This window comes from Saccopteryx leptura, chromosome 3 (genome assembly GCF_036850995.1).
Source record: "Saccopteryx leptura isolate mSacLep1 chromosome 3, mSacLep1_pri_phased_curated, whole genome shotgun sequence".
In the NCBI taxonomy this organism is placed as follows: domain Eukaryota; kingdom Metazoa; phylum Chordata; class Mammalia; order Chiroptera; family Emballonuridae; genus Saccopteryx; species Saccopteryx leptura.
Genome location: NC_089505.1, coordinates 226,070,520 through 226,095,727, shown reverse-complemented (window position 1 = coordinate 226,095,727; position 25,208 = coordinate 226,070,520). Strand labels below are relative to the sequence as shown.

Sequence of the window (25,208 nt, the reverse complement as noted above, 5' to 3'; positions counted from 1 at the left end):
AACATAGAACAAGTCTGGTGGGTCATATATGCTCCAGACTTCCCCATGGGGCTGATTGAGGTTAGTTGGGCCTGCACTACAGTTCAACAGTTCAGCTTCTCTCTCTGTCCAACCCTGTCTCCTCCTACTCCCCCCCCCCCCCCAGATATTGGTCTTTTATAAATACTCTGTACACCAAATTCCATCTCAGTGTCAGCTTTTGGAAGATTACGTCTGTGACATTGCCAAACCTGATACATATTTAAAAACCAACCAACCAACCTATTTTCCCAGTAGCATGAGACTTTGAAATAGCCTGGTAGCAATCTTTGCTCCTAATTGAGGGGAATCATTGTTGTGTTTTCTGGTGGAATTATCTTTCCTCTGGGTAGGTACCTTAAGTCAGCAGATCAAGAGCTTCAGAAACAGGAATTGAAACTCTGGACGATGGGTCCTTATATGTCAGTGTAAGAGATGCTACCTTCATACTCAGATCCATGGATTTTTGGGGAATAAAGTTTATTACTAAGATAAAAGAAAAACAAATGAGCCCAACAACATAAGCTGACAGCTTTTCACACTAAAAGGCTGAGATAAAACAGGAAAAAACAAAAGATTTTTAAAAGTTAAAAATACAGGAGTAGGCCCTGGCTGGTTGGCTCAGCAGTAGAGCATTGGCCCAACATGTAGAAGTCCCGGGTTCAATTTCCAGTCAGGGCACACAGGAGAAGCGACCATCTGCTTCTCCACCCCCCTCCACCCCCCCTTTTTTTGTGTGTGTATTTTTCTGAAGTTGGAAACGGGGATGCAGTCAGACAGACTCCCGCATGCGCCCGACGGGGATCCACCCGGCATGCCCACCAGGGGGCGATGCTCTGCCCATCTGGGCCGTTGCTCTGTTGCAATCAGAGCCATTCTAGCGCCTGAGGCAGAGGCCACAGAGCCATCCTCAGTGCTCGGGGCCAACTTTGCTCCAATGGAGCCTCGCTGCGGGAGGGGAAGAGAGAGACAGAGAGGAAGGAGAGGGGTAGGGGTGGAGAAGCAGATGGGCACTTCTCCTGTGTGCCCTGGCCGGAATCGAACCCGGGACTCCTGCACGCCAGGCCGATGCTCTACCACTGAGCCAACCGGCCAGGGCCCCCTCCCCTTTTAATCTCTTTCCTCTCCTGCAGCCTGACTCAATTGGCTTGAGCAAGTTGGCCCCAGGTGCTGAGGGTGACTCCATGGCCTTGCCTCAGGCGCTAACATAGCTCAGTTGTCGAGCAACAGAGCAGTGGTCTAGACAGGCAGAGCATTGCCTGGTAGGGGACTTGCAGATGGATACTGGTCAGGTGCATATGGGAGTCTGTTTCTGCCTCTCAGCCTCTCAATTAAAAATAGAGAAAAATTGATAGAGGTCTTCAACCGTCTTAGCTTGGGCTGCTATAGCACATTTCTATAGACTAGGAGGCTCAGCTAGTATTCTAGCCTCTTATAATGGCACTAACCCCATTCATAAGGGCTCTACCTTCATGACAATTATATCTCAAAGACCCCACCTCAATTACCACTAACACTGGGAGTTTGATTTCAACATATGAATTTGGAGGTGAGGAACATTCAGTCCACAACAGCATACTGATCAATTTAAAGCCATGAGTCTGGATGCACTTATAATGTGCAGTTAGATAGGAGTGGTGGTCTAGGACTGGCTCCCGATGCAATATAAATGATGCATTTATAGGTGGGTGGAGCAGGACCCAGTGAAGGAGACCATGAAGAGGTGCTATGGAGGTAGGGAAAATCAGGAGAGAGTGGTGCTGTGGAAGCTGAGAACATTTCAGGGAGACTGACCAACCCCAGATGGAAGTTGCTGAAACACTGAATTTATAAATAAAAATTATCCACTGGATTTGACAATATGGAGGTCACTGGAGACCTTGACAAGAGCAGCCTCAGAGGAATAGTAGAGACAGAAACCAGATTAGAACAGGTAATGGAGAGGAAGTGAGAAGTATAGTCATGCTTTGATGTGAAAGAGGAAAGAGATAGCTGAAAAAGAATGTAGGAGGTCAAGGGAGTTTTGGCTTGTCATTTGGTTTTTGAAGAGGGGAAGCAGAAGCATGCTTGCGTACTAATGGAATGGTCCAGTAGAGGATTTGTGGGGCAAGAGAAATCCTGGGGAAGGTGGACGGTGTAGGATCCAGCGGGGGAGTGGGGGATATGTCTTTAAAAAGAGCAGAAACACCTTTCTTGGTAACAGGAGGGAAATCAGAGAACAGACTACTGGTGGTAGAATGATAAATAAGTCACCCTATTAAAGCTTCTCTATTTTCTCACTGAAATGTGAGATGAAGTCATCAGCAGACAGAAAGGGAGCCTATATGGGTTGAAGTAGGGAGGGGAAGATCCGGGGAGAGGGGAGAATAGAAAAGACACCTCTACCATGGCCTAGTAGCTCCACTGGGTAGTGTTGTCCCAATACACCAAGTTTGCAGGTTCGATCCCCAGCCAGGGCACATAGAAGAATCAACCAATTAAAGCATAAATAAGTGGAACAACAAATTGATGTTTCTCTCTCTCTTCCTCTCTCTAAAGTCAATTTAAGAAAAAAAGACATCTGAGTGAGATACAGGGAAATCTTGATGGATTGAAGGTGTGTGGTCATAGTTTAAAATGAAATGGGTCACCCACCCCTTCTCTCTTCCTCCTCCCCTTCCTTTATTTCTTCTTTGCTATTTGGGTTTGGGGCCCAGTGAGGTAGAACATTAGGTAAGGTGATGACCCAGAGAGGGGTCAGGGTTGAGTGAGGCAGAGCCCAGCAAAAGTAGAGAGACTAGCTACATGGAAGAGGACTAAGGGGAAGAGGAGGGGGTGGAAAGTGGGTTTAAATATGAATGAGCAAGGTATAGCAGTTTTTTTTATTTGTTTTGTTTTTTTACAGAGAGAGAGTCAGAGAGAAGGATAGATAGGGACAGACAGGAATGGAGAGAGATGAGAAACATCAATCATCAGTTTTTCATTGTGGCACTTTAGTTGTTCATTGATTGCTTTCTCATATGTGCCTTGACTGTGGGGCTCCAGCAGACCAAGCCAGCGACCTTAGGTCCAAGCTAGTGAGCTTTGCTCAAACCAGATGAGCCCGCGCTCAAGCTGGCGACCTTGGGGTCTCGAACCTGGGTCCTCTGCATCCCAGTCAGATGCTCTATTCACTGCACCACCACCTGGTCAGGCAGATAAGGAATTTTTATAACTGTAAATTGTGACACCTACCCAAAAGAGCTTGCTTCTTAAGTACAAACTACTCAGTTATTACTCTTCCAGAAGAAAATTGTCATTGAATGGGAACAGATCATTGATAAAAAACAAATGTGGAAATTAGAACACTTCATTATAAACATTTATTATAAACTGATTTTGTATCAAGACTTTCTGAAGTTTTTAAATATATGTAACCTAAGCTTATTATCTTAATGTATGTCATTTTCCACTTTTTTATCTAGAAAATACAAAGAGCTTCAAAGAAACAATACATATATCTAACAAAGAAGAAAAAAATCAAAATTGCTTCGAGAAAACTAATGAATATAAAAATACCACACCCCAAACTAAAACAAACCTAATCAAGAAATAGATTCTGCAAAGCCTATTAATCCTCCAATTTAAAATAAATGACTTTCCAAGAGAAAAATACTTCCATCACCATAGCAATTTGATGAATAAAAGCAAAGCCACTTTTACAAAATGAGGAAAAGTAATTTCCATGTTGGAGATCAAGCATACTAAATACTTTCTGTTCACTTGGCCTTTGTTAGAAGTTAAAGTACATGTTTACAGGAGAAAAGTGCTATGAACATGAACATCATGAAACCAAGCTCCTCAGTGACTTCAGTTTGACCTAGGAGAATCAACTCAAGAGCTTCAAAATCCAAGGATAGACTGGTCCCAAAGCATTTCTTCTTCTGTCCTTTCTTTGCCTTTTTCCTTTTTTTCTTTTCTATGCTTACGACCCTCCTTCTTAGACACATCTCGCCTTTTTTTCTCCTTTTGATTCTTATGATTTTCTGCACTGATCCTGACTGTTTCTACATCTGATTTGTTATTTTGGATTCTCTTGTGTTTTTCTAAATCTATTTCTTCAAAACCTTTTTTCCTCTTATGCTTGGGCTGCTTTTCCTCTGATTTTTCTTGGCTGCCTTCTGGGTGCCTTTTTCTCTTCTGTTGTATCTGTTTATGACTGGCTTTATGGGCAATGGTACTGCTTTCTGGGAGGTGCTTGTAAACTCTAGATCGTATACTGTATGAGCTATAATTATGCTCTTGCTGACTAAGGTTCAGGGGTACTGGATTTTCTGAGAAACAGTCCCTGCTGAATTGACAGTAGCTCAGGGAATGTAGTTTCAGCCTGCTGTTATGAGCCAGCAGCCACGGAGATAACTGGTTTTCTACCGTTTGTGAAATACTGCATGATCTTGGGTAGGTCTGGATGGTTTCAGATGGGAGTCTTTGATCAAACATTCTGTCCCTGGGTCTGAAATCAACCGCTTCTTTGTACCTACAGGTTTCCAGATAGTCTTCTCTCATCTCTCGGAAACAAGTCTTTGGTTCTAAGCCCCTGGCTTTCTGCACTTTGATATAATGTTGAAGTTCATCTTGAAAAGAGTCATATGTCTTCTCTGAATGCGTCATTAGGTTGACAACCATGGATTCTCTGTAGAGAAGATAAAAGAAAATTCTTCTTAATAGAGTATTTTATTCTGAATATATGTTACTCTTGAAGAGAGCTTCAGAACAAACCAAAGCATAGAAACCCAAACAAATTAAAACCTAAGTCAGTATAAAATTTAAATATTATAACATTAACGCCAAAAAGGAATATCAAGACAGTCAAATATCCACCAGGTTAATCACAAGGAACTTTATTCTTCGCTCAGAAGAGGGATAAATGGGCAGAAAGCAGCTGACACATAAGATTTTGTTGGAGGGCTATAGAGATATGTAGATAAGGACTACACACCCACAGGTAGCCTGATCTAAATATTCATATATTTTCTAAAGTTTGATTAATTAATTTCTTATATACATCTTTTATTCTTATATTGTTTTCTAAGAGAATAGAACCATGAAAGAATAATTCGATCTTCAAACTCTTCAGTTCAAACAAAATTAAATAAACACACATGCTCACCTGACTAGAGTATTGTAGGACTTAAAAATAAAAGGATGATGATAAAGTGGTTTGGGAATGCTGGAAATTAGAAATTCAGTTATGGAAGAAACTCTTAGGTATAGGGCATGAAAGAAAATGACAGAACAGAGTTCCATCTCTTCTATATAGGGCTTGGATTTCATTCTGCTACTTCTGATTGGTGAAAAAAGCATTCTAGGATTCCTTCTGGTTTGTTCTATATTAAACTACTGGTGGGAGGGTTAAAGGAAGAAATGGAGGTGAAAGCTGAGAGGGGAGTTGAATTAATGTAGAAAAAGTTTCAGAAAAAATTTAGAGTACATACACTAGTTTTTGTTTGCTTGTTTGATTCCTTTTGGGTGTGTGTGTGGGAGGGGGTGTAGCAGTATTCCTGCTTCTCTTCCTTTCCCTTACCTAAAATCCTGCATAAGTACAAATATAGCAGAAAATGTACTTATTATGAGATGATAGTGCCCTAGATATTTTTGGTGATACATTTTATCTCCAAAATTTAGGAGGTAGCATAACCCATGCAGAATTGAGCATTTCCCTCTAAAAGAAAAAAAACCCTAACATAACACTCTAGAGTCACTAATGATCAACTATCTCATCTGGAAATTTGAGATTAAAAAGAAAGTCTACATGAAATCTAATTTGGTGAGTCAAGAAAATTTAGCTCTTATTCAACTTAACTAGTATAAAAATTCTGAATAATATAACTAGTATTTGATTAACCCTTTGTGTAGTACGAACGTTCATGTACGTCCTTGTGCCTCCTGACCATCCAGAGTATGATCGATTTATTTTAAAAATGTGTAAGGCAACATTAAAAAAAGGCAAATGTATGTTCTTCTTGTTTCCATAAATTATCAAACAAACATAATGTAAGTTAATAAAACTGTAACTATAACTAATTTCATTATTTTAAGGATTTTTATTTTTTTGTGTGTGACAGAGACAGAGAGAGGGACAAATAGGGACAGACAGACAGGGAGAGATTAGAAGCATCAATTCTTCGTTGCGGCAACTTAGTTGTTCATTGATTGCTTTCTCATATGTGCCTTGACCGGGGGACTACAGCAGACCAAGTAACCCGTTGCTCAAGCCAGCGACCTTGGGTCCAAGCTGGTGAGCTGTGCTCAGACCAGATGAGCCCGCGCTCAGACCAGATGAGCCCGCGCTCAAGCTGGCGACCTTGGAGTTTTGAACCTGGGTCCTCTGCATCCCAGTCTGATGCTCTATCCACTGTGCCTCTGCCTGGTCAGGCCAAATTTCATATTTTGAAAGAAAACTCACTCCTGAGGTCAGCGAGCATGAAAAAAAAACTCACCATTCAAAGGGTTAAATATATACAAAAGATTTGAACAAACACGTCAGAAAAGTACACAAATGGCCCATAAACACAAAGGAGGATATCATTAGTTATCAAACCAATTTGAAATAAAACCATAATGAGCCTGACCAGGCGGTGGCGCAGTGGATAGAGCGTCGGACTGGGATGCAGAGGACCCAGGTTCAAAACTCCGAGGTCTCCAGCTTGAGCGCGGGCTCATCTGGTCTGAGCAAAGCTCACCAGCTTGGACCCAAGGTTGCTGGCTCCAGCAAGGGGTTACTCAGTCTGATGAAGGCCCACAGTGAAGGCACATATGAGAAAGCAATCAATGAACAACTGAAGTGTTGCAATGAAAAATTGATGATTGATGCTTCTCATCTCTCTCCATTCCTGTCTGTCTGTTCCTATCTATCCCTCTCTGACTCTCTCTCTGTCTCTGAAAAAATGAAATAGTCTAATGTTTAAAAAAAAAACCCATAATGAGATACTACCATGCACTTATTAGAATGACTGAAGTGAAAAAGACTGACAATACCAGTGTTGATGAGTATACAGAACAACTGTAGTTTGCAGACATTGTTGGTAGGATGTAAAACAGTACAATCAGTTGAAAACAGTTTGGCAGTTTCTGAGGAAGTTAAACATACACTTACCACAGGGACTGGTTATTCTACTCCTAGGTATTTACCCAGTGGTGGGATTCAAATAATTTAACAACTGGTTCTCTGCCCTAAAGACCATTTTAAGGATAAAAAAACAATATATCGAAAGGTAGTTTATTATTCCATGCACTTAATACTTAAATAAGAACACTAAAAGAGGTACACAAAACTAGATTGTTATAAGAGTTTCAAAATATTAATGAAAAAATATTAAATAATACCTGACAAAAACCAATAAAACTGTTATTTAAGATATTTCTATATTGTTTCTTGATTGGCATCCTCACTTGCAATTTTTTTCACCTATGGGTGGAATGAACATTACTACAGGTGCTGAGAATATGCTGTTGCACAGATGAACATTATAAGAGAGTAAGGAATGTAAATTCATGATTTCCACATTGGGTGGCTACCCTGGTGCCCACCTTAGAGAACCCTGATTACAAGTGCCATTTTAACAGCCAATTCGCCAAACTCAACAAAAAATTAGGTATCTGTTCTGCTGAACCAGTGCGAACTAGATGAATCCCACAACTGTATTTACTCAAAAGAAAAGGAAATTAATGTCCACACAAAGACTTACTCATGAATGTTCATAGCATTTCTATATGTAATAGCCCCAGAAAGGAAAATACCCAAATGTTGGTCAATAGGTGAATGGATAAATCAAATAAATAGTAGTATATTCATACAATGGAATACTATCAGTGATAAAAAGAAATACTATTGATACTCTCAACAATATGGATGAATCTCAAAATAATTATGCTGAGTGAAAGAAGTCTCTCAAAAGAGTACATAATATATGATACCACTTACATAAAACACTAGAAAATGCAAATGAATCTGTAGTTATATTAACTGCTTCGGGATGAGACAGGAAGAGGTGGGAGGAAGCAATTTTAAAGTGCATGTTTTGGGGTAGAGATATGTTTGCTACTTTGACTGTGTTGGTCATTTTATGAGCAAATACATCTGTCAAAAACCATCAAATTGTATACTTTACATATGTACAGTTTACTGTATATCAATTATACCTTAATAAAGCTGTTTTTTTAAAAAAAATCTAACAAGATTAAAAAGCTGTTAACTGTTGAAACTGAATGATGGGTAGATGAGAGTTCATATTAATTTTCTCTACTTTTGTGTTTGAAATATTTTAATAAAAAGACTTTACACACATTATTATGTACAGATGATGTATTATAAAATTGTACATCTGAAACCTATATAATTTTATTGACCAATGCCACCCCAATAAATTCAATAATAAAAGAAAAAAGAAATTTTAATTCACACTCACTAGGATAGCTAATCAAAATGACAGATCATCAAAATGACAAATGATATTAAGTGTAAGAATGGGGCCCTGGCCAGTTGGTTAAGTCGATAGTACATTGGCCTAAGCATGTAGATGTCCTAGGTTCAATTCTCGGTCAGGGCACATATAAGAAGCAACCATCTATTTCTCTTCCTGTCCTTCTCCCCTTTTTCTCTCTCTCCTCTTCTCACACCCAGTGGCTCGACTGGTTTGAGTGTTGGCCTTAGGCGCTGAGCACAGCTTGGTGGATTAGAGCATCAGCCCCAGACGGGGGTTTCCGGGTGGATCCTGGTCAGGGTGTATGCAGGTCTGTCTATCTCCCCTCCTCTCAATTAAAAAAAAAAAGAACGGAAACTTCATTCATTGCTGGTGGGAAAGTAAAATGTTATAGCTACTCTGGAAAACAGTTTGGATGTTCCTCAAAATGTTAAATATAGAGTTATCATAGGACTTGGCAATTTCACTCTTAGGTATACTGCATACTCAAGAGAAATGAAAACCTATGTCCACCTAAAAACTTGTATACAAATGTTCATAGCAGTATTATTCATAACAGCTAAAAAGTAGAAACAACTCAATGTACATCAACTGATGAATGGATAAAATATGGTATATTCATACAATGGAATATTATTCAGCAATAAAAAGGAGTGAAATACTGATACATGGTATATGTATCAACCTTAAAAGATATGCTAAGTAAAAGAAACCCATCCCAAAAGACCACAGATAGTACAGAAACCAATAAAGAGGTCAATGAAATCTTACCCTTATCAGGCTGAAAACTTGTTGAAGTCTGATCATATTCACCCATTAATTGCTTCTGTTTCCAAGCATAAACTTCCCCGAAATAATGAGATTGTGCAACAACTGGGAAGCTAAAAAACATGATACAAAGATTACAAAATTTATTTTTGTCCAACATTCCCAGTTACCTGAAAACCACAATCTTGTTAAAAAGATGAAATCATTCAAAGTTTAGAAATATATTATCAACCATCTGAAACTTCACAAAATCCATCTTCAATTTCTCATCATTTTGGTTCCTGTAGATAAGTAAAGCTCATTTTTGAGCATGTATTTTACTCTGGAAGAGTATTTTATTTTAGAATAAAGTGATCCCAAATTTATACCTCATAATTTTTAACATATTTAAGTCTGAACTGAGTTTTACTTGCTTTCAAAGTATTAGCTTAAGTAGAAATAATCTTGATTTAAAAGTCCTTTATTTTCAACCCACTGTGTAATGTGAAATCCTTTATGATTCAAACTATTATTAATACTCCACATATGCCTTTTACAAAAGCTATCTGTAAAAAGTTATCTTTGTTCATTTATGTGGTATCTATGAATAAAATAAAGGTAAGATAGAAGATCATATTAAACTTTAAGGTATTATTTTTAATCTTCAACTAGGTACCATTTTGTTAGGGGTTAAATCACAATAGGGCTACATCACAGAATTTTTTGTAAGGAGTAAGGCAGTACACTAGAAGCTTAGTTCACAAATCCTAATTTTTACTTTGTTTCCTAAAGAATACAGAGTCCCTCTTGCAGCAGTCTCTCTTGTGGATAATTCCCAGGGGTGCTGTCAGACCTGGCTGTTGCGGAGCAACATCAAGGATGCCAGCTAGATTTGTGCCAGTGTCAGGACATTTTGAAAAGGCATCCCTGCAAACTGGGCTCCCACCTCCTGCACACTACTACATGACTAACTGCACGCTCTATAATGAATTACTAACCTCCCGAAAGATATATAAGCTGGCCAGTCAGCCAAGACTGTTAAATTAAGGCAATTCTTTTGAACATGAATCTCCTGCCTTCTCAGGCTGCTGGCAATCTGAATAAAAGACACTTATATGACTCAGATCCATCTCTGTGATTGATTGGCAGCAATAAGCAACTCAAACCCTGACTTGTTCCAGTAACAATTTCATATACTAACTCAAATCTTAATTTCCTGAGTGCTTGGAAGACCATAATACTAGCTTTTTCCTCATTAGAATTTTATTATGAGGACATTTTGTGAGTCTATATCAAATATATTTTTACTTAGACCAGAAAATACTATTTTGAAAAGGAAGTTTTTGGGGTACCAGTCGGAGTCTGGAGTTTATGGAAATTATTTGGAGTATTAGTATTGAAAGGCTGGGCTAAAAAAATCCAGTCTTGGAACTTTGTTTTTTTGTTAGTTTTTTATAGAAGACCATCTCAAAAAGTGTAGTCTGTTTATTTTTTAAAATATTCCCTTATTTTTTAATATCTGTAGAGAATCTGTACTGATATAACTATCATTTATTTTTTTTTTTTAATTTATTGATTGATTTTAGCAAGAGAGTGGTAGGGAGAGAGAGAGAGACTGGAACATTAATCTGTTACTAATTGTCCTGACCTGGGACTGAACTGGCATCCTCTGTGCTTCGGGATGATGCTGTAACCAAAAGTTATCTGGTCAGGAAAAGAAGTGTAGTATATTTTAAGATAGTCACTAATTCTACTTATAGCACTAGTGTCATCTGAGAATCCCATTGAGAAACCACAAACTATCATTACCTATGGTAGGCAACCATCCATCACATTTGGCAGACACACGATCATAAAAGCAAGACTCATTGGACAAGGATTATACAAGCCACTCAAAGCTATAGTCATGGTCACATATTAACTTCTAGAACATTTACTAAAAGTGTTTCTCACCACAATAAATAATCTATGTCAAATTGCTACATTTATACTTGAGGTCTATAGTATTACATACCTAAAGTTCCTAATAGTTGAAATTATTTTATAGAAGTTTACCAGTTAATAAATACAATGACAATCATAGAACATCAACATACTTTTTATGCAATTTAAATAAGATAGAACAACATAGAGAAATGCCCATGATATATTAATGTATAGATGTGAAACTATATCTACCTACCTACCCATTGATCTAAAATCCAATTTTAGTATAAAAACAACATACAGAATCAAAACTAAAATATATACACAGTATATGTATTGACTGGAAGTAGTTAAAGGAGCTGGACTGTAATCCATTCACTCCCTTGCCTGGGAGGAAGAAGAGGGAAGAAGGCAGGTGAATTCTGGACCTTGAGTAAAGAGCCTAATATTTGTTAGGAGGAAGAAAACTTATCCCTGAAATGCTCTTAGCAAGATGTCCCTGACTAAAAATTATTTATAGTAGATAAATTCAGGATCTCTGAGGCATAATTCCCTGAAGAATGTCACATAAGCTAACAACTCTCTGGGATCTAAAATGCAGATTCATAATTTTTTTTTTTTTTTTTTTTTTTATGGTTGGAATTTTTTTTTTTTTAAATAAATTTTTATTTTAATGGAGTGACATCAATAAATCAGGGTACATACATTCAATGAAAACATTTCCAGGTTATCTTGTCATTTAGTTCTGTTGCATACCCATCACCCGAAAAGAGATCATCCTCCGCCACCCTCCATCCAGTTCTCTCTGTACCCCTCCCCCTCCCCCTCTCCCTCCTTCCCTCCCCCCACCCCCCATAGCCACCACACTCCTGTCCATGCCTCCTAGTCTCGCTTTTATGTCCCCCCAATGTATGGAATCCTGCAGTTCCTGTTTTTTTCTGATTCGCTTATTTTACCCCGCACAATGCTACCAAGAGTCCACCATTCCGCTATAAGTGATCCGATGTCACCATTTCTCCTAGCTGAATAATATACCATGGTGTATATGTGCCCCATCTTCTTCATCCAGTCCTCTATTTTTTTTTTACAGTGATTAAAAGCCTTTAAGCAAACACTTGGCCCATACAGCAAGAATCCCTAAAAGAGTAGTGTCCTAAACATGTTCCCCAAGTCCAAGATGGCCCCATCCCCATGCCAAATCCAGATTCATAATTTTTTAAAATATATTTATTTTATTGATTTTAGAGAGAAGGGAATGAGAAAAAACAGAACATCGATCTGTTGTTCCTTCATGTGCCCTGACTGGGAATCAAAAAGCAACCTCTGTGCTTCAGGACAATGTTCTAACCAATGAAGCTATCTGACCAGGGCCAGATTAATAATTTAAACACTTAATACTGTGTGAAGTGACTCTCACATAGAAACCTCATCAATTATTCCAGGTCAGACATGCATGACCAATGTGGGAAAACATGATATGAGAAGCCATCTTTTATCTGTTTTATTAGAGCCTCTTCAATGCTTGTATCCTTGATTTTAGTAAATCTTGATACTAGGTAGTATTACTGATTTTTGTGAGTCTGATTTGATGGTCTCATCTCAACATCCATAGGGGGGAAAAAGTCTTAATAAAACACTAAACTTAATTGGGTTAGAAAAGTAGAGAATGTTTAACATTTTGCTCTCCACAAGTCTGTATTGTTTTAAATTTTGTGAAGAATGTATTAGTTTGTAATTAAAAACTCCTAAAAGTTTAATTTAAAGGTTCTAAGAGAAATCTTCAAACTAAGCTTAGTTTTCAGTATGTGTTTAAATTAAATGGTTTGCTTAAAAATATTGTTTAGCCTGACCAGGCAGTGGCGCAGTGGATAGAGCGTCGGACTGGGACGTGGGGGACCCAGGTTCAAAACCCCGAGGTCGCCAGCTTGAGCGAGGGCTCATCTGGTTTGAGCAAAGCTCACCAGCTTGAATCCAAGGTCGCTGGCTTGAGCAAGGGATCACTCGGTCTGCTGTAGCCCCCTGGTCAAGGTACATATAAGAAAGCAATCAATGAACAACTAAGGTGCCACAACGAAGAATTGACGCTTCTTATCTCTTTCCTTGTCTGTCTGTTCCTCTCTCTGGCTCTGTCACACACACACATAAAAGAAATGTTTAAAAACTATGTATCAGAGCCTGACCATGTGGTGGCGCAGTGAATTGAGCGTCGGACTGGTACATGGAGGACTCAGGTTTGAAACGGAGAGGTCACCAACTTGAGCACAGCTCACCAGCTTGAACCCAAGGTCACTGGCTTGAGCCAGACCGTCAATTGGACTGCTGGAGCCCCCAGGTCAAGGCACATGAGAAAGCAATCAGTGAACTAAGGAGCTGCAATGAAGAATTGATGCTTCTCATCTCTCTCTCTTCCTGTCTGTCCCTCTGTCTCTTTCACAAACAAAAACCTCAAAACTGTGTATCAGAAACATTTTATAAAGGAGTTAATATTTTAAATTATTTCTCTATTATATGTATGTTTCTAAATTATTTTTTAGTTGTTTTAAAGTACATAATCTAAATTACATTTGACTCTTTCTTTTCTTTTTTTTTTAATTTTTCTGAAGCTGGAAACAGGGAGAGACAGTCAGACAGACTCCCGCATGCGCCCGACCGGGATCCACCCGGCACGCCCACCAGGGGCGACGCTCTGCCCACCAGGGGGCGATGCTCTGCCTTTCCGGGGCGTCGCTCTGGCGCGACCAGAGCCACTCTAGCGCCTAGGGCAGAGGCCAAGGAGCCATCCCCAGCGCCCGGGCCATCTTTGCTCCAATGGAGCCTTGGCTGCGGGAGGGGAAGAGAGAGACAGAGAGGAAGGGGGGGGGTGGAGAAGCAAATGGGCGCTTCTCCAATGTGCCCTGGCCGGGAATCGAACCCGGGTCCCCCGCACGCCAGGCCGACGCTCTACCGCTGAGCCAACCAGCCAGGGCAATTACATTTGACTCTTAAGTCAGGCAAGATAAAAAACTAAAAAGTCCTTCAGAACTTTTGATTCAGAATTAATTTATACAACTTGACCATGACTACATGACACTGATTTTTCTATTAAAAATCTTGAGCCCAGGTAAATACTGTAACAACTAAAACAGTACAGATGGAAAGTTTAGTGAAGACTAATCATTTAGAACCTCAAGATGATAGGAAAAACTCAAGTTAAAATTTTAGCTTGAATAATGGCGGCTTTATGGTCAGTGGGCATAATGGATAATGCAACTAAAAACTTTGTTCCAGGAACTAGGATACCTGAACAGGCCTATGTGACTTAACGAGATCTGCAAGTGATTTTACTTTTGTTCCCCAGGGGACTGCAAGCAAAAACTTTGTAGTCCAAGGACCAAACACTGCTATGATCCAAATACCTTTGACTATGCACTGATTAACTCCCGCTTGAAATTTCAAAACACCTACCCTACCTACTATTCCCCTTATAAAAAGGGTGGCTGGCCTGACCTGTGGTGGCGCAGTGGATCAAGTGTTGACCTGGAATGCTGAAGTCACCAGTTCAAAACCCTGGGCTTGCCTGGTCAAGGCACATATAGGAGTTGATGCTTCCTGCTCCTCCCCCCTTCTATCTCTCTGCTCTAAAATGAATAAAATAAAAATAATTTTTAAAAAAGGTTGGCTGGCATAGGGGGTTCAGATATGGGAATGCAACCCCATCTCCCCAGACTGCTAGCCATAAAGCACCCCTAAAGATTCAATCCCTGTCTCTACTTATTTGGTTAAACTGGTGACAGGCAGCACTAACTCTGCTATTTCTGGTTTCAAAGGTACCCAAAAACAGCTTTGGCCAGATAGCTCATTTGGTTAGAGCATCATCTAGATACCAAAAAGGTTTAAAAAAAAAAAAGATTTATTCATTTGAGAGAGAGAAGGGAGGTTGGAGCAGGACACATCAACTCCCATATGTAACCTTGACCATTCAAGCCCAGGGTTTTGAACCAGTGACCTCAGCATTTCAGGTGGATGCTTTATCCACTGCGCCACCATAGGTAAGGCACAAAAAGGTTTTGGGTTAGATCCCCAGTCAGGGCACATACAGAGTCTGTCTCTCTCTTCCCCTCTCTGTAAAGTCAATAAAAAATAAAATAAAATAAAAAAGATACTTTAAAATAGAACAATAATTTCCCTCTCCATTCAACCCTTACTACCAGGGTTCATTTCTGAAAGTCAACATTCTAAGCTGTATAGATGGAATAAAAAGGGGTTCTATGGAAAGGAATCTCACAGGGTGATATGACATAAATTTTCTAATGAGGCAGGTCATAGTAGGTTGTCATGCCCCAGGCATATACATACTGCTCACAAAAATTAGGGAAAATTTCAAAATGAAAATGGAGCTTAAAAATATCCCCTAATTTTTGTGAGCAGTATATTTTTAGTAAATGGTTTATCTTTGCTTTAAGTAAGCCCTGTCCATTGCTTCTATGCATCTAGGTCAGCAATTTTCAACTGGTGTGCTGTGAGAATATTTTTATGAAAAATTTTGAAGTTTTAAAACATGCGATACCAGATTATTTACTCAGGGGCACTAACCTCTTTTCCCTTAGGTTGTCCAATTAAAAAATGACAACAGTCACCTGGCCTATGGTGGTGAACTGGCCATTAACCTAGAATGCTGAGGTCACCAGTTCAAAACCTTGGCCTTGACTGGTCAAGGCACATACAACAAACAAGAAAGCAATGAACAATGAAAGTGAAGCAACTATGAGTTAATACGTCTTGCTCTGTCCCTATCCCCAAAAACACAATAAATAAAAATCTTTTAAAAAAATGACAACAGTCAACACAATAGCTATCCAGAGTGAATGCCGTCTTGAACAGTAAATGTCAAAATGGTTTTATCTTCTTGGTCACATCGCAGAAGATTGCATCTGATTGGTTAATTCTTTGTAACAGAAATCCTTATATACAAGTATAGGCACCTTTTTATTTTTATTGATTTTTGTTTTTTGAAGTTTTGTGTGTGTGTGTGTGTGACAGAGAGAGGGACAGACAGGGAGATGAGAATCATCAATTCTTCGTTGCAGCACCTTAGTTGTTCATCGATTGCTTTCTCATTAGTGCCTTGATCCAGGGGCTTCAGCAGACCAAGTGACCCCTTGCTCAAGCTGACAACCTTGGGTTCAAGCTGGTGAGCTGTGCTCAAACCAGATGAGCCCAAGTTCAAGCCTGTGACCTCAGGGTTTCGAACCTGGGTCCTCTGCGTCCCAGTCCAGTGCTCTGCACCACCATCTGGTCAGGCTGTCTTTTGAAGTTTTATAAGTTTATTTAAGCCAAATTGATGACATTGCCACGAAGCAAGATCTCAAATACATTTAGAGATCTCAGGTACATTTAGGCACCTGATTTATTAAATTAAAAAAAAATTAGATTTTAGCCTGACCAGGCAGTGGCGCAGTGGATAGTGTCGGACTAGGATGCAGAGCACCCAGGTTCAAGACCCCGAGGTCGCCAGCTTGAGCGCAGGCTCATCTGAGCAGAGTTCACCAGCTTTGACCCAAGGTCGCTGGCTTGAGCAAGGGGATAATTGGTCTGCTTTAGCCCCCAGTCAAGGCACATATGAGAGCAATCAATGAACTAAGGTCTTGCAAAGAAAAACTAATGATTGATGCTTCTCTCTCTGTCCCTATCTATCCCTCTCTGTTAAAAAAAAATAAAATTAGAGAAAACGATAGGGAGAAAGAGAAATGATGGTGTTGCATTTATAATTTTACTTTTTGATTCTAGTATGTGCCCTGACTGGGGATTAAACCCACAATCTTGGTGTATTGGGATGATGCTCTAACTGAGCTACCTGGCTACAGTAGCACCTGGTTTTAAAATGTCACTTTAGAGCTAAAAAGTAGATAATTACCTACCTGGATAGCTCAACTGGTTAGAGCATTGTTCCAATATGCAAGAGATTGCGGGTTTGATTCCTGGTCAGGGCACATACAGGAACAGACTAATGTTTCTCTCTCTCCCCCTCCCTTCCTCTCTCTCTAAAATCAATAAATACTTTATTTTTTTCTGTAAATCAATCAAAAATATGTTTATCAGGTTGACAAAATATAGTTTTGGTGAGCTGCAGAATTTTAGTAGTAAGTTTATGTGAGCAAAGATGAAAAAGGTTGAAAATTGCCATCAGCCAACACATCTTTGCAATAACCAACCTCAAGAGAGCACATAATCTTGTCTATCCTGTAATTCAATCCTCACTTTCTGCTTTACTTCCCCCCACCTCCATGTAATCTTCCTTGGTTCTCTCCTCAATTTCAAATGTATAAAAAGAAACTGCAAAACTGTTATTTTCTGGAGCATTTGAGATTTTTGCTTCCTGTCATGTGTTCAGTTTGGCTCAAACTCTTATAAAAGTTCTCTACAGGTTTGGATGTTCTTACATCGACAGCTGACACTGAAATCTGTAATCACCTTTAATGCCTTCATTTACCAAGCTCTTTACTCTGTCTTTATCTCTATTAAAAAGTATCATATTCCCAAATTCAAAATCTCAGCCATATTTTTCCCTATTAAGTCGATTCAAGAATGTACCATGCGCCTGACCAGGCGGTGGCGCAGTGGATAGAGCATCGAACTGGGATGCGGAAGACCCAGGTTCGAGACCCCGAGGTTGCCAGCTTGAGCATGGGCTCATATGGTTTGAGCAAAAATTCTCCAGCTTCGACCCAAGGTCGCTGGCTCAAGCAAGGGGTTACTCGGTCTACTGAAGGCACATATGAGAAAGCAATCAATGAACTAAGGTGTCACAATGTGCAACGAAAAACTAATGATTGATGCTTCTCATCTCTCCATTCCTGTCTGTCCCTATCTCTCACTCTGACTCACTCTCTGTCTCTGTAAAAATAAAAAAAAAATTAAAATTAAAAAGAATGTACCATGCTCTCCCTGGCTCTCATACTTAGGTGCCTTCCCCTACCCCCTACTTTTCCTCAATGTAAACTCTCTGGAGCTTGCATGCCCGAGTCATTCCCTTTCCTTCCCTAGGCATATAAACCCTTGCTTTCTTTCTCCTAAGACCCAAGGGCCCCTTCTTTTGCCTCTGTAACTTATTTCCTTCCTGAGCCCACATAGCCCAACGGGCTCACCTTTTCTACCTCTAAGGAAACTTAAGTCCTGATAATTCAATTTTAGCTTCATAATACTTTTTTCAGTTCTCTCATTTTTCAATTCCCACAAAACTCTAGTTCTCCATGCCTTTAGGCTTTATTAAACATTATTACTATTGAATTTTATCTTCAAGGTACCATGGTTGGCCTGTGGGGCAGGATAGGAAAAAAAGAGATATTTACTGATTACTGTATGCCAAACAAAATAATTATTCTTTCCACTTTTTTTTTACACCTGCAGGATAATGGAATTTCCCACATTTTGAAGATTAAAAAACCAGGTTTCAAAGAAATTAAAATAGCTTCCACATGTGTTAATAGAGCTGGATCTTAAACCTTGGTTTATCTCAGCTCTACCATTATATATACATTGCTGTTCCACACACTGGGACTTATCAATAAGGGAACAAGACAATTCATTATATCAAAGAATTTACAATTTTGTAAAAATGATACACAAAGAATTATGATGCAGGACAAATATGTGTTAAATGTTTTAAGACAGGAATGTACAATGTCTTCTTGCTGAGGAGTTTGGGGAAAGGCTTTGCAGAGAATGGACCTGAGTTGATCCTTAGGAGATGGGTAAAATTCAAAGAAAAAATAAGTAAAGAAAGGGTTATTTGGGATGAGGGAAGGACATTAGAAAAAGCATACCTGCTTTAGATGTAACAAGATATTCATGAAAGTGGTAAAAGACAGTGGTATAAAGAGAGAATGGGGCCAGATGATAATAGGTCTTTGGCATTTGAATTCTACAGTCAATAGGGGAAGATTCAAAATGAGGGTGTTGGCAGAAAAGGGATTGGGCTGAACCAGAATTGTGGTCGTGAGAACAGATGAGTTTAAGAGATACTTTACAGGTAGAAAAAAATCAAAGGAATTTCTGATAGCTGTGGAGAGAGCATCTAGAAGACTATGGAAGCACAGATAATTCTAAGGCTTTCATCCCAGTGAAGTCCGAGGGAATAATGAAGGGGGAGAAGTTACTATTGCTGTTGTAATTATTTCCCAGGAGGGAAGTGGGGAGTGAAGAAGTATTAAAAAAAATGAGCCCCCTGAGGTGGTGGCGCAGTGGGTCGAGTGTTGGCTTGGGATGCTGAGGATTCGGGTTCAAAACCTTGAGGTTGTTGGCTTGAGCATGGGATCATAGACATGACTCCACGGTTTCTGGCTTGAGTACAAAGGTCACTGGCTTGCTTAGGGGGTTACACTGCCTTGGCTGGAGCACCCCCAGCCCGCTGCCCCCAGGCACACGAGAGAGCAATGAATGAACTAAGGTGCCGTAACTATGAGTTGATATTTATCGCTCTCCCCGTTTGTTGTCCCTCTCTTGCTAAAAAAAAGAAAAAAACCTGATTTTGGAATGATTCAGATTTTATCAAGATCTTTCATACCTGTCCTTCCCTTTCCTATGTCCCATTCCTCCATGTGTTCCTGTGAAACTGGGTTTAAATAACTTGCAGGTAGTCTATGTACCTTGTAATTCCTTACAAATTAAGATTACAAATTAACATAGTTGGGCACTTGATCTAATTTGTATATGTACTGAACTTCTATGAACATGGTGGGCAACAGGAACCATTAGAAGGAATAGTAGTAAATTCTAGAAATCTTCCCTCAGAAAATTTTGATTCTACTTCTATTTTTTAAAATTTTTATATTATTTTGCATAGTGAATATTTACTCATTACAAAGTGTAGCATTCTAGTTTGAAGAACACAGATCATGATTACTGTAGAATACAGTGAAATTATCACTTCCCCTGACTTCAACACTAATTTCATTCTTATCATTGCATTAACTCATTGCTTCTGACTTTTGGCTAAGATCAAGTACATTTAGCTTAGTTTTGTTTTTTTTTAAAGATGTCATGTTACAGATTTCTATTGATCTTTGTAATTGCTAAAATCCTAGCAAAATCTCCTAACAAAGTTTTTAAAGAAAACTAAGATACTGGTTAAGAAATAAGCAAACTTTTTCCCTCTTCTTGTTCATGTACTTTTTTTTTTTATTTATTTATTTTTTTTCATTTTTCTGAAGCTGGAAACAGGGAGAGACAGTCAGACAGACTCCCGCATGCGCCCGACCGGGATCCACCCGGCACGCCCACCATGGGGCGATGCTCTGCCCACCAGGGGGCGATGCTCTGCCCATCCTGGGCGTCGCCATGTTGCGACCAGAGCCACTCTAGCGCCTGAGGCAGAGGCCACAGAGCCATCCCCAGCGCCTGGGCCATCTTTGCTCCAATGGAGCCTTGGCTGCGGGAGGGGAAGAGAGAGACAGAGAGGAAAGCGCGGCGGAGGGGTGGAGAAGCAAATGGGCGCTTCTCCTATGTGCCCTGGCCGGGAATCGAACCCGGGTCCTCCGCACGCTAGGCCGACGCTCTACCGCTGAGCCAACCGGCCAGGGCCATGTACTTTTTTTTAAGTGAATGAGGGACACAGGTATAGGGGGAGACAGGATGGGAGAGATGAGAAGAATCAACTCGTAACGACGGCACTTTAGTTGTTCACTGATTACTTCTCATGTGCCTTGACTTGGGGACTCCCAACCAAGTCCGCGACCCTGCACTCAAGCTGGTGACTTCAAGGTTTCGAACCTGGACCTCAGCATCCCAAGCAAATGCTCTATCCACTATGCAACCACTGGCCAGGCTCATGTACTTTTAAATTTAAGGTTTTTATGTATTACATCTAAACTAAAATACACTGAGTTTTACTAGTGTTTCATAGTATAATATACCAAATATTTATTAAGTAGCAGTTTACTGAACTTACTGAAATATTTTTTTCAAATCCTAGTAAAGTCCTAAATCAACAGATTTCATTACTCTGAATGTCATTTGATAGCCATTATAGGTCAGTTTCATGTTTTACGAATTGACATTCTAGTACACAGCCAGACTTGGAATGATTATCAATACAAACCATAAATCAGATCACAATTTTAAAGCTATTAAGGACCTCAGTTTGGTTAGAGCCGAGTTCCTCAACCTCAATACTGACATTTTGGGTAAACAAATCCTGTTTTGTGCTTGGGTGTGGCTACCCTGTGCATTTTAGAATTTCTGCAGTACCTCTGGCCTGAACCAAACAGATGCCAGTAGCACCTGCCTTCACTAATCCCTTTCTTGCCCAGTGGTGAAAACCCAAAATGTCTCCAGATGTTGCTAAATGTACCCTGGTGTGGGGGACTGGGGGAAAATTTACTTTTGGCTGAAAGCCACTCAATTAGGCTTAATCCAGTTATCCCTTCTCACAGATGACAAAACTCAAAAGAAGTTTGGTACTTCCAGTTATAGTTAGTGTAGAAACTAGCACTAGAACCTATTACTAGTCAAGCCTCCTATTTCAGTATTCTCATTATAACACCCAGAAGTGGTATAAAAGGTTATTACTAGCATTGTATAAACTGCTATCATTAAGTCTTTAGTAATTTTGCACATACTCAGTAATTAAAAAAATTAGAAATAAAATGCCAAGTCAGACAAAAAGCTGTTTTCCCATGAGAAACTTTTCCAATTTTCCTGTGTTGTGGTTAGGAGAGCCAAATGCTGAACACTTATAAACTACCCAGGCTTACTTGTAGGTGAAAGACAGGATGTTTGGTATGAAAACAAAAAATCCAGATTTCTTTTTTTAACCTCACAAAATACTAACCCAGGCTGACTGAACACACTAAACCTAGTCTTCCAAACTGCCCTAACATATTTAATGGAACATTATTCGGTTGCAATAAATTCAAATTTCCATTTTTAGTGAATGAAGTGTATATAAAGTGCTTACAAAATATTTTAGGAAATTTGTGTTTCACTACTTTGCTCCTCCTTTAAAGTGGAAGGTGTGAAAGATTATAGAAGAGCACACAGAAATAGAGAATCTCATGGAAGAGGGTAAAAACAAAATTACTTGAGATTATATTTATTGATGTCTCTCCAGAAGAAAGGAATTATTCTATATTCTTGCTTCTACCAGCTGTCATTCTGGAGACAAAAAGTTAACATAGGGCAACACGGTAGATACTAAAAGTTAATCATTAAAATGAAGATAGCTAAGTGTTCTATTGAGATATTCTGCAGTGGGATCAAACTCCGTCTAAAATCATTTCCCAAACTTCCTTACAGCCTTATCGCAAAGTTTGGAATAAGCAGGCTGTTCGCAGGTAGTGTCCTAAGAATTTAAACATCTTAGATTTTAACAATCCAGAAATAGCTTTTATGTATCTATGCTTCTGTTTCTATTTTGTTAAATTACTTTGATTAGATTCCACATGTTAGGGGGAATGTGTTGATGAGAACTGTAAAAACTTTTGGCAGGGTCATACCTTCCAAATCCCTGCACAAAGAAACTTGCCCAAGTTTTAAACATGGCCTCTGGCAGCCTAAGGTGGAAGCCCTGGGGTGACCCAGTCCCTTTTGAGCTGGGTAGGAAAGCTCAGGGCTGTCAAAAGAAATTTACTCGTGTTCTAGCCAACACCTGATGGTGGCTTCTTAACTCTTTTTAAGAGTACTTACTAAAAAGGGCTTTCAACTGTGAGCCCGTCCTCTGACCCATGAAGATGTCCTGTTACCTCCTACACTTCAGGCCTGTCGTCTTCCTCAAGGGCCTGCAAGCCATTCCTTTGAAATGCAGCCATGAGGAAGTACAGGCCACAGAGCCCAGGTCAGGACGGGAGGGCGGCATCCTCCTTTCCTAATGGCAGCAAGCAGACAGCTAATGACATTCACACTTGCCAACCCTTCGTTATTTTTCAACTCCCTGAGTCGACTCGAACCCCACTTCTCCCCCTGCCCCCTCATCTGCTCTTTAAAACGCCCCGTCACAGCTGCGCGAACTGAACGGAGCTCCGGGCCTTCCCTCCCGTCGGCTGTCACCGAAGAAAGTTTCCGCCGTCTGGTCGGCTTCGTCTGACTGGACTTGGGCGGGAACGGACTGACACGCAGACCGCCAGCGGGCCGGGGCCCTCAGAAGCTTGCTTTAAAAGTGTGTTATCCTCACCAAGCCAGGGGACAGGCTCCGAAGGGACCCCTGCGACCCTCACCCGCTTTCCCTTCCCTTCCCTTGTCCCGGGGCACGCTCCCACGTTCCTCCTCTCCCCAAACTCCCAACTCCGCTGCTCCCTCCGTCCCGTGACGTCTGCGTTTTCCCGGGCGTCGAGCGGCACCCCACGCTGGTTTGCTCTCTTCCAGGTCTCGGGCCTTTCACGTCCTTATCTGTCCCCTCGGTCTGGGGTTTGCTCGGCAATGCCCCTCCTCCCTGACACTCCAGGCCCACAGGTCCGGCCCCGGCCGCCTGGCCGGCTCACTCACACCTCGGCTTCCTCACGGGGCCGAGGCGCCTCCTTCCCTCCGCACTCCGGGGACCCTGCGCCCTCTCTGCGGGCGGCGGCTGTGGGGAGCGCGGAGACGCCGGCCCCGGCCGGGTCGGCCATTTTGCATTCTCCGGCGCGCCCGGCGAGCTGGGAGCTCAGAACCTACACTGGGCCGCGGAGCCGAGGGGCTGAAGACGGGGCCGCCCCCGCCGCCGGGGCGGGAACTCACCTTCTTTGAGGCAGGGGCGGGCGTCTACAACTACTGTCCCCCTCCCCACCAACGACGGTGGCGGAGAGGCAGGGGGAACCGCTGCCGCCACCGCCGCCGAGCAGGAGGGGTGGGAGGAGGGGGCGGAGACCTGAGCTACTGAGGGGAAGTCTCCGCCACCACCCGTGGCTGACTGGCCCGCGCAGAGGCCATGACGGAGAGGCGCGCTACTGCGCCTGCGCTGGTCTCCCCCACCCAGAAAGTCCCGTTAGCCCGCCTTCCTGTTTGCCCCGCCCCTCCGCCTGCCTTTTCCGGGCCCCCTCCTTGCCTAGCTGACCCTCCGCTCTCCCAGTGGAGAGAAGAAAGAGCATGTCGGACCTCTCACCTTTCTAAAAGCGAATCTGAAACCAACTAAATAATTAATTGATTAATTAATAAAATAAACAGGTCTGCTTCAACAGATTCCAACTACAGAGCATTTGAAAAATACGTCATTTCCTGCTTTATCGTTATTTCCTTTGCTAGAGCCTTTATTTTATTTTTTATTTTATTTTTTTATTTTTTTTAAATAATTTTATTTTTTTAATGGGGTGACATCAGTAAATCAGGATACATATATTCAAAGATAACAAGTCCAGGTTATCTTGTCGTTCAATTATGTTACATACCCACCACCCAATGTCAGATTGTCCTCTGTCACCTTCTATCTTGTTTTCTTTGTGCCCCTCCCCACCCCCTATCCCTCTCCCATTCCCCCCTCCCCCCCCCCCCCGTAACCACCACACTCTTATCAATGTCTCTTAGTTTCACTATTATGTCCCACCTACGTATGGAATAATACAGTTCCTGTTTTTTTCTGATTTACTTATTTCGCTTCGTATCATGTTATCAAGATCCCACCATTTTGCTGTAAATGTACCGATGTCATCATTTCTTATGGCTGAGTAGTATTCCATAGTGTATATGTGCCATATCTTCTTTATCCAGTCATCTATTGATGGGTTTTTTGGTTGTTTCCATGTCCTGGCCACTGTGAACAATGCTGCAATAAACATGGGGCTGCATGTGTCTTTACGTATCAATGTTTCTGAGTTTTTGGGATATATACCCAGTAGAGGGATTGCTGGGTCATAAGGTAGTTCTATTTTCAGTTTTTTGAGGAACCACCATACTTTCTTCCATAATGGTTGTACTACTTTACATTCCCACCAACAGTGTATGAGGGTTCCTTTTTCTCCACAACCTCTCCAACATTTGCTATTACCTGACTTGCTAATAACAGCTAATCGAACAGGTGTGAGGTGGTATCTCATTGCCGTTTTGATTTGCATTTCTCTAATAGCTAAAGAAGATGAGCATCTTTTCATATATCTGTTGGCCATTTGGATTTCTTCCTGGGAGAAGTGTCTA

General features: G+C 40.8%; 1 protein-coding gene across 1 annotated transcript; it reads right to left on the bottom strand.

Annotated features, from left to right (window-relative positions):
• Window positions 1–2,072: 2,072 nt before the first annotated feature.
• Window positions 2,073–23,930, bottom strand: KRCC1 (lysine rich coiled-coil 1). The gene is made up of 3 exons (XM_066377754.1): window positions 23,820–23,930; window positions 9,231–9,340; window positions 2,073–4,669 (listed from the first exon to the last, which is right to left on the bottom strand). The coding sequence occupies exon 3, from the start codon at window positions 4,660–4,662 to the stop codon at window positions 3,880–3,882; it is 783 nt and encodes a 260-aa protein (XP_066233851.1). The 5' UTR covers window positions 4,663–4,669; window positions 9,231–9,340; window positions 23,820–23,930; the 3' UTR covers window positions 2,073–3,879.
• Window positions 23,931–25,208: the final 1,278 nt, after the last annotated feature.

Coding starts and splice junctions, on each gene's coding strand:
- KRCC1 (XM_066377754.1), bottom strand. CDS start 4,662: ATGGTTGTCAACCTAATGACGCATTCAGAGAAGACATATGACTCTTTT.